Source organism: Asparagus officinalis, chromosome 8 (genome assembly GCF_001876935.1).
Source record: "Asparagus officinalis chromosome 8, Aspof.V1, whole genome shotgun sequence".
NCBI lineage: Eukaryota > Viridiplantae > Streptophyta > Magnoliopsida > Asparagales > Asparagaceae > Asparagus > Asparagus officinalis.
The window spans coordinates 1,641,590-1,651,052 of NC_033801.1; the positions used below are offsets into that span (position 1 = coordinate 1,641,590).

Here is a 9,463-nt window from a genome sequence, read left to right on the forward strand (position 1 = left end):
TGAGAATGGTCCCTTTTTTTTTTTGTTCTGGTCTTTTTCTCTCTGTTTGATCTGCAGGTCTCAAAAGGTCTCGTCCAGACTTGATAAATAACAGGTCAAGAACATCTTTAACTTGGTTACTAAGCATAAACTGCATTACTAACAATCCTTTCCTTTTTCCTGGTTTCTCTTCAAAGTATAGTTTTCCTCAACTATTAGAGGTATGATATAAACATAATGACGTTATGGTTTCTCTCCATCCATCATGAGAGTGATTACTAGGATTTTCTAACTTATTTCAAAAGGCTTTAGCGTTTGCATAACGATGTTAACAGGATCGCTAAATCCTAGTAATCACCAAAAATTTTTGGAGATCAGCTTGCGCTAAGTAAGTTTGGTAAATTTTCTCTACTAACATTGTGACACTATGGTTTCTCTCCATCATGAGAGTGATTACTAGGATTTTCATAAGGTTAGGATTTTCTACCTTATTTCACAAGGTGACATTACGGTTCCTCTTCGCAATTTTGTCACAATGTTAGGAATTTCGAACTTATTTCAGAAGGCTTTAGCAATGCAAACTTTGTGTGTTCTTCGCAATTTGAGCTAAATAAAGTTCGATACATTTCAAAAGGCGTCAGCATTTGCATGACGACGTTAAGGGACAAACTCTTGATGTAATCATCGTTTTATCTTAAAGTAAAAAAAGGAAAGAGGATCAAATTGCAAAACTCAGATTACCAGACAAAATTTACCGAACTTTTTTTTTAGCTGAAGGTAATCACCAAGAAAGCAGGTGAGACAGAAATCAGCGCCAAGAACACACAAAGTTTGCATTGTATTTGCCGAGCATTTTATTATGCATTGGAAAGAGCATACTGTGAATCACAGCAACTAATTCACTCAAAGAAATCAACTAGCTTTCATAGTTCAGCTGAATACATGAAAACTGAAAGAATGGGGAAATGAAAGAAGGTGAACTAGTCTAGATGCACCAAGGTGAGCTCAAGGGGCAGGAGTAACTCTTGTCAGTGTTATTTCAGTTAGCTGCAAATGCCATCTCTCACTTGTTACCTCTGAAGTGAAGATAAATTTTCTGCAACCAAAATATGGGTTTCCACGAAAATGTGAAAATAGAAATTAAAAAGTGATTATTCTTAAAAAAACCAATTATTAAATAAATATTAGTAAACAACCATGATGGATACGTTGGTGTGGACATGAGGATATCAGAAGAGAAGAAAAAAAAGATATCCCACCTATTTCCTCAACAACAAAAACAAAAGAAGAAAAAAAATCTTAACCTGAAGCACCATGATGCTCAAAAGCGTTTCCAAAGAAAAAAGGCAAGACCCAATTATGTAAAATATCTGCAATAAAAAAAGAAACATTATAAAAATTATCAAATATGTAGATAGATACCGAAAAGACAAAAGTATCAGCAGTAAAGAGATGAGGTGTTAATAAAAGGAGTAACGATGGAGAATGCAAGAAAAATTTAACATACCCCCACCAATGCATTATCTGATAAGGTATCAAGTGCTGCAATAAAGCCCCTGAAATCAAGGAGAACATAATCACATCACAAAATGTGCATATAAAATAGTGATTTTCCAATAATTTTCCTATTGTTATGATGATAACTAGCGAGTAGCTTACGTCAAAGATTTCCCTTCAAAGATAATTGGGGGAGCGACAGAAGCAAGTATACAAAAGATAACATGAACCTGAAAGAAGGCAAATTTCGTAACACAATTATGAGAAAAAGCATTTACAGAATGACAGGTTGAGCTAAAGTTGCCAGTTAAGAGAAGTTACCAAATACACTAGGAAAAACCAGAGAAAATGCATCATACGATCGGTCCTGCTCACAAAGAACCAAAAAGTTAATTTAGTATACGGCATTCAGCGGGGAAAAAAAACAATTCGGGATCACTTACCTCAGCTAGAGTTAATCCAATTTTGGTCAGAATAGTTACGTATGTGTATTAAATTAATATTGCTTAGAGCTATTAATAACCCACCTCATTGCAATATAGAGAGGCTTGTACCAGAGCACATATGCGAGAGGAGAACCACTAAGAGCATAGATGGCCGCAAGAAGAAAAATTTTAACACCTGAAAACAAAATGAAGTTGTTTTACTGGCCACAGTAAGAATTATAAAAGAATCCAGTATAGCCAAAATTTTAACTTTAAGAAACGATATAGATAATGCATGATCATTCACTAAGATTACCTTCTCCGCTGGCGCTACAGATAAGCACAGCAATTAGATTCCACGCAAAGCAAAGCATTAAGCCTAGAAGACAATGGGGAGCTATTTGTTAATACTTAACTACCGTTGCTGAGGATGTTTCAATCTGTAAATTCATGCTACGCTAACATTTTACACTCAAAGGAATTCAATATTTGCATGTATCAGAAAAACTACTGCAGCATAAATACTTAGAAAGTAGAAAATGGACAAGGATTCAAAACCCTGTATGTAGTATGGCAGAAAAACTACTGCACCAGTATATTATTTTTCTGAGTAGAGGAGGCTTGATTTGATCTCGAATGACATAATTAATCAAGAATAGAATATGAATAAGCCTCTTTAACCAAGTAAAATTGATAAATAGTTCCTCTCGGTTACTTTATGATCAAAAGCAAAGTTGTAAAAAAACACGTATTTAGAAGAAGAATACAGCAAACATAATGCTGAAGGTACCTAGCCAGCTTCCAAATGCCATGTACTGCATCTTTTGACAATTGATTGGTATTTCTTTAGCTATATCATGATGAATGACTGGAAAGAAAGGAGGCCAGTTTTTTTCCTCTATGACGAAACCCGCTGCATTAATGTACATGTAAACATTACTGCAATAGTGCAAAAAAAAAAAAAAAATTGAATCATTTCAGCATACAACTGGACAGAGCATACCATTCGACAAAGCATCCTCTCTTCTCTTTATTTCCTGCAAAGTGAATCATTGTTTTCATATTAGAAATAAATTGAGCTTCAAGACATGAAATTGTTGAAAAACTGTCTGATCCCCTACCTGTTCTCGCTTTTTTAAATCTGCTTCCCATGCTGCAATATCCTTCTCCTTTTTCTTTGGATCCTGCAAAAGTCCACATAACGGAACCAAATTGTTAAAATTATTTCGACATGGAAGAAACGTATCCTAATTAAGCTATAGATTGAGCTCTCATACATTTCCTGGGGCCAAACGCCCAACTTTCTCATCACGGTTGTTGAAGCCTGTGGGGCTTGATGACATTAGAGGAAGCTGGATTTTTGGACTTGCAGCATTCTACAATTAAGAGAAATTCTCACTTTTTATTCCATTAAGAGAACAATTTGGCACTGTAAATGCCAAATTAAATAAGTAGAAGAAATTGTCAAGTCAGGTTCCTTCTTTCAAACTTATGCAAACTGACTAAATGAAAAATATCCATTCCATTGTTACATAATAGAATGAAGGACAAATTTTCAAAATAGACCATATTAGAACTTTATTTTGTAAGAATCGACCCATTTGCGATTTATTCACCATTTTCGACCTGGTTTTAGCCAACTGGCTGAAACTGGGTCGAAAGTAGTGAATAAAGCTTCACGGGATTCCAAATCTCGTGAAGTTTAGTGCCTAATTACCCAAACTAATCGTGATTTGGCTGAGTAATTTAGCGGCTAAACTTCACGGGATTTAGAATCCCGTGAAGTTCGAGATTTAAATACCATTTTCGATCCGGTTTTAGCCAAGTGGCTAAAACTGGGTCGAAAATGGTATTTAAATATCAAAGGTACCGATTTTTACAAATAAAGATATAATAGAGTCTATTTTGAAGATTTGTCCTAAAATGAACCATTGTCAATGTTATATACAAGCTCATTATTGTTATTTTATTATTATTATTATTTTTTTATTATCTTGAGAGTGAAGGATTGGGCCTCACACCGAAGACCCCAGCCTGCTATTCCATTATCCTCACTGACATTTGTAATTAAACGGTGCAATCATCATGATACAAACTTGGTGGTTTTATCCTTGTATTCTAAGAAATCTAACACTTATATGATCAAGAATAATTCCATGTTCCTCCCTTTTTTTTTCATAAAAATGATAATTCCATTGCTACTGCCTCCTCAAACTTCAAATTAATTAAATAAGTAAGCCATCAAGTCCCATGAATCACATAACCTAATCGAAAAGTTCAAATTTTGATTCTTACCCACGTAACTAAACCTTGTACATAACATTTCCTTGATGCCAAATTCTTAAAATAACGTCACAATTCTCAATGGTGATCCAGCTCAAAACATTTATTTAAAAAAAATACAAATAAACAAAATTTGTAAATTTATACAAGATCTGGGTTTTCTGAGACATTCATCATTGCAATCGATTAAGTAGGTAAAATGAGGTTACATAGAACTAAATGAAATTACATGGAAATCCTGTAGAAAAAAGGGAGGAAATGAGAAGGTAAGGTTACCGCAAAAGGATTAACGTCTTCCTCACTGAATGGATTATTATCAGGAGGCATTTTTCTTCAGCTGATCGGCCGTGACGGGATCCTTGGAGAGATTGTGTGTGAGATTTTGGGTTTCTTTAATTTCGGTTCTTTTTTTTTTTTTTTTCTTTTTGGAGCGAAGAAGACGAAGGGAGATGAAGGAGCTGGCGCTTTGTTAGTTATGAATCAGCAACTAACTTTTACACCTTTACTTTTTCTAACCTTTAAAATTGTGTTATTTACTATTGAGGTCACTTGCACTTCCACCCTTTGTTAACTTTGACTCTCTATCTATTTTGACAATTTGATATCACAAACTTTTAAATTGATGTTAATTTGACAATTTGATATTTCCCAAATTCACAAAAAAAAATTGATAACGAAGATTTTTCTCATTCACTTTTCCATGTCGATATTCTTGAACAAAATTAACATGAGCTTTTCTACACTTTGGTTGATCAAATTGTCCAAATAGAATTTAGGATATTAAAGTTTAAAAAAAAGGCAAGACTAAGGGCCTATCTGATATTGTTGGAACTTATAGTAAGTTACTTATATAAGCAGCTTACAAAACAACTTATATAAGCTGCTGAAAGTAGCCGTTTGGTAATCAAATATCAAAAAATGCTAAAGAAGTACCTAATTAGGTGTTTGGTAGAACTGTGCTTAGTGCTCATTATTAAGAAATAAAATGTATATATGGTATATAAACTGAAAAAAGAAGATGCTACTTTTTAAAACATCATCAAGTTGCTTCTACAAACACTCACTTAAAAAGTAGATGCAATTTCAATAAGCATGTCTATAAAGTTATCACATAGACCCCTTGCAGTATCACTTTTTCTGAACTTACTACTCCTCTAGTTTCATTGTTGCAGATAGACCCTTGGGTTAAGTTCCTGACTCTTTAACCCTCAGATAAACTAACTATTTCACCCTGGGGCAATATCTGACAAAAATTCACTGACAAGAAATAAAAGAGTTCCTGAAGATAACTCTTTCTTCTCCTTGCTTTAATTTAAATTCAACACTCTGGAATCCAATTAGAATAGTTCAGAAGTTAACTGATTTCTGAGAAGAAGGAAAAGAAAAAAAAAACACTGCTATCACCTTCCATCTTTTTCAAGGCCTCCCCTGCAGTGATATAGATCCTCCCAAGAGTCTTACCAAGCTTCTTCTCCCAAAGTGACACAATCTCATTAGAAGATAAGACGCTGGCAGGTGGTCTCATATATAAAATTTTGTTTAAAGCTCTTGGGTCATCAGAGGCTAAGATACAGTACGTTGCGAAGTCACGCTCATCGACAAATATAACCGCGTCAAAAAGAAAATTAAGTCGATAAACATGACACTTTTTAGCAAGTTATAACACCCGTGCTTTGTTTTTAACAGTACCAAAACTTGCATAACAGAAACTTTAGTTATTTCATCAACACATATCAGAGTATATGATGTTTGGTCTGAAATTCCATCACGATGACACATTTTCTTTTGTAACAAGGGCAAATTGTAGATAGACCCCTTGAAAGAGTTTTATTGTTGCAGACAGACCCCCTGAGTGATCATCTAAACTCCTAAAATGGGTCCCCAGAAAAAACTTCTCAGATGTTCTATCTGCAACAATATAACCACAGCGGTAGTAAGTTCAATATGGCGACAGCACTGGGAGGTCTACCCGCAATTAACCCTTGCAAGTACCTATTTCAGCGTCTACTAAAAGACTAACCTTTAGAATTGCCGTCACCTAAGATGATGCATCTTATCTTCAGGGAGTCCAGTTGCTTCAACTTGGCCGAGCCTTGAAAGAAAATAAGTCGGGAAAAAATTGCTCGATACAAAGGTGAAGGGAATCCGTGCTTCCCTGATAGCCTGTCGAATTTTGGACTTGATTTCTGTAACACTTTTACACCAGGCTCTAACATTTGAACTCGATCTACATCAGCTCCAAACTCTGAGGGAATGTATCTCTGCAAGTCAGAAAATCTATGTAGTATAAGTTTGCTCCACTAGAAAGGGTGATATATGAACATTATATGTAGACTGAAAATAGACAGCTGTTACCAACTTGTCACAATACATAGTTTGTGATAACGTGCATGCATTGTTCATTATTTTATGTAACAAACAATAACAACAGCGGAATTAGGATTTTGTTCATCTTTTGGTTTCCCATGGCAACAACAGGGAAAATGTTAATTGAGCCCGAACAATAAAGAAATATAAAATCGTGGCAATAAAATTTATGTGTCGCAACCCACAGTTCATGTTGGATTTTTTTTTTTTAAATTAATTCTTTTGCTAGATCTGGAAAAGATCTACCGTTTATGTATAAGGATTCCTTCTCGTGCCAATGGATACTTCAGCAACCATATTTGAGGAAAAAATCACCATACCAAACACTGAGAAGTTTAATAGCTGAAGTATAGGGGACCTCATCGTATTTATTATCAAATAACGCATACGCACCTCATCTTATTTATTAACAAATAAGGCATGTTGGTGGATTGCACAGCTCAGCTTACTGTACAGCGCGCGTACTTTCTGCCTCACTTCATTACTCAATGGTATAACGCAACGGATTAATAAAGATATTTCTTGTGCTTCAAGTACATATGCTTTTGAGGACATACTACTTGGGGTGCATTCGGTCCGGATACGGCTCGGATATGATGCTTACCATATCCATATCCGCTTACCCATCTCAGATACGGATACATATATATCTTAGTAAGGAAAATTCATAATCATATCTGCTAAAATCGGATACGGTTACGGATATACATGCAAATATATAAGCGGACATGCATGCGGATACAAAATGGATATGAGAAAACTAGATAGTATTGAGAAAAACATGGTTCATGTGATACAAAAGAGTTCGTTAATATGTTTATTATAATTGAAAAGTTAAGATTAGACATCTTGATCATCAAAATTAGCCACAAATCCATAATCTAATAATCGAAACTATCGTAAGAGTATGACTAATATGTATTCGAATATTTCAGTTACGGATATTTCACTATAAAATCATATCTATAACCATATCCTATCGGTTATAGATTTGAGTAACCATATCTGTATCCTAACGGATACGGTTACGAATATTTCCCCGGATACGGATATGGTTTACCACCCCTACATACTACACATGCATAGATTTGAATTGATAATTTCCTCCTGCACGATATGGTCATTAAACTGTGGCATAATGAGATCTGAAGCCTGATAAATTTATTGGCAAACAAATTACTCCTCAACAGGTACAAATTTTTCTCGGGTTTGCTAGAATCCTCTTTAAAATGAGGTTACATGGAATAAAACAAATATATACAGAAGTGCCAAGATTGTCCAGATCTTCATTTCCTTAACAATTCTATTTCCCTAAGGAAGCAATCAGATTTGAGACCCTTGCCATTCAAAGAATGTCATCCACTGATAAGCTCCTCCCATATTTGTAACGTTGAGCTAAGAACCATCTTGCAGACACTGAGGAAGACATTGCTATATGCGCTCATATGAATTCTGGCAGTAACAGTACAAACTGGCTACTTCACATCCATGATCTATACTAAATCTTCATACGCAGCCGGAATGACATGTAATACAACCCTTTAGCATCTGCATGATGATGGAAAAACTTATCATGCATGTTGATAGCAGATACCCACAATTATCCATAGTTCTCTTTTTTGCATTTGCTTGCATCTTGATTTCACTTAGGTAGTGAATACTTGCCATAACTTGGTGCCTTTTTTCTTATTGGAAAAAGTTGCAACCAATCTTTCCAAGAAATTAAGCTCCCAAATCAACCATACAGGAAAATTCTATGGACTTTGAGGTGTTCTACATTTGGAACCTATCCTCAGGTTTCTCAGAAACAAGAGCCCTTCAATATTCATAGTATCCAGAACGTTCCCAGCTTCAGTTTCCTTGCCCACAAACTCGTAAAGATGAATGGCAGCACTTAGGAGAAATCCATCAGGTTTTATGAATCCGTTAATACTTTCAAAAAAGAGAATGCCTTCATTCACAAGCCCATAGTCTAGATATCCCCTCATCATAGTTCTGCAGCAAGTTAAGTCAGGAGATAGTCCACTCAGCTTCACCTGGTTGTAGATTCTTTCTGCCTCGCGAATGGTGCCTTGTCTTATAAAGGCGAAGATGAGTTGGTTGAAATGAGCACAAGAAGGGGAGAGGTCTCTCATTTGCATTTGACGGATAATATCCTCTGCTGCAGAGTAGTTATGAGTCTCAGTGTAAGCTTTGATGAGAGCAACATATGTGAGGGAATCAGGTGAATGACCATCCTTTTGCATGCTACGGAAGAGATTTTCAGCTTCATGGTGGAGTCCAGCTGTGGCATATACATTAATCATGGTATTGTAACTAATCTGCATTGTCAACAAAATAAGACACTTTTCATCTACTTCACCATAATATCCTTTGAAAAAACATTTGTTTAGTTTATTATATGGGGGGAAAAGATTAATAAGCTAGCTAACAGCTTAAATTTAACAATAAGCTCTTGCATTTTGTGGATCTGAAGAGATGCTAATTTGAGCACGAGGCAGTATCGGCGTGTAAAATATGCTAGTTTGACTGGTATGGGTGAGTGTTGTTAACAAATTCTATAGGTGTAAGTCAACAAGAAATTGCAAATTTTGAATGACATGGTCTGTTTAAATTATACCTGAAAAACCTAGGACAGAAAAAATCAAACCAACATCCGGGCAATTAACATGATATCAAATACTTAATATGAAAAACCTTTTCATTAACTTTTCAAACACATCATATTTCTAAATCCATTCTAAATATGTTTATACCTTTCCAGGTTCTATCCCCTCCTCCTTCATTCTAGTAAATAATAGAGAAGCCTCTTGACTTCTTCCTGCAAGATCAATACAGCGAAAGAAACTGGTAAGCCACTGATATAAGTTAATCATAACAATCTTCACAGTCCAATTTGATCCAGCAATTGA

At 35.2% G+C, this 9,463-nt stretch overlaps 2 protein-coding genes across 6 annotated transcripts in view; both read right to left on the reverse strand.

Moving 5' to 3' along the window:
* On the reverse strand, positions 798-4,597 carry LOC109819975 (secretory carrier-associated membrane protein 4-like). Of its 3 annotated transcripts, XM_020385992.1 has the most exons (12): positions 4,461-4,597; positions 3,179-3,277; positions 3,023-3,085; positions 2,905-2,938; positions 2,692-2,814; positions 2,218-2,280; positions 2,004-2,097; positions 1,798-1,843; positions 1,639-1,706; positions 1,487-1,535; positions 1,284-1,349; positions 798-1,075 (listed from the first exon to the last, which is right to left on the reverse strand). In XM_020385992.1, exons 1-12 carry the CDS (start codon positions 4,509-4,511, stop codon positions 1,043-1,045), a joined length of 789 nt encoding a protein of 262 aa, XP_020241581.1. In that variant the 5' UTR covers positions 4,512-4,597; the 3' UTR covers positions 798-1,042. The 3 variants fall into 3 exon arrangements, with proteins under 3 accessions (XP_020241581.1, XP_020241583.1, XP_020241582.1); XM_020385994.1 differs by lacking the exon at positions 3,179-3,277; XM_020385993.1 differs by lacking the exon at positions 2,218-2,280.
* LOC109819445 (pentatricopeptide repeat-containing protein At5g27270) overlaps positions 7,688-9,463 on the reverse strand; it is a 5,867-nt gene continuing 4,091 nt past the window's right edge. For 2 of the 3 annotated variants that reach the window (XM_020385177.1, XM_020385176.1), the window contains exons 7-8: positions 9,308-9,372; positions 7,688-8,872 (exon numbers count right to left, since the gene is read on the reverse strand). In XM_020385177.1, coding sequence (XP_020240766.1) covers positions 8,306-8,872; positions 9,308-9,372 — 632 coding nt within the window. In that variant the 3' untranslated portion in view covers positions 7,688-8,305. The remainder of the gene's footprint in view (positions 8,873-9,307; positions 9,373-9,463) is intronic. The other variant, XM_020385178.1, reaches the window with a different exon arrangement.

Excerpts from the sequence above, each read along its gene's own strand:
- LOC109819975 (XM_020385992.1), bottom strand. The coding sequence starts at position 4,511 with ATGCCTCCTGATAATAATCCATTCAGTGAGGAAGACGTTAATCCTTTT. Across the intron at positions 3,278-4,460 it reads AAGACGTTAATCCTTTTGCG|AATGCTGCAAGTCCAAAAAT; the intron begins GTAACCTTACCT and ends TCTTAATTGTAG. Across the intron at positions 1,844-2,003 it reads CCTCTCTATATTGCAATGAG|GACCGATCGTATGATGCATT; the intron begins GTGGGTTATTAA and ends CTTTGTGAGCAG.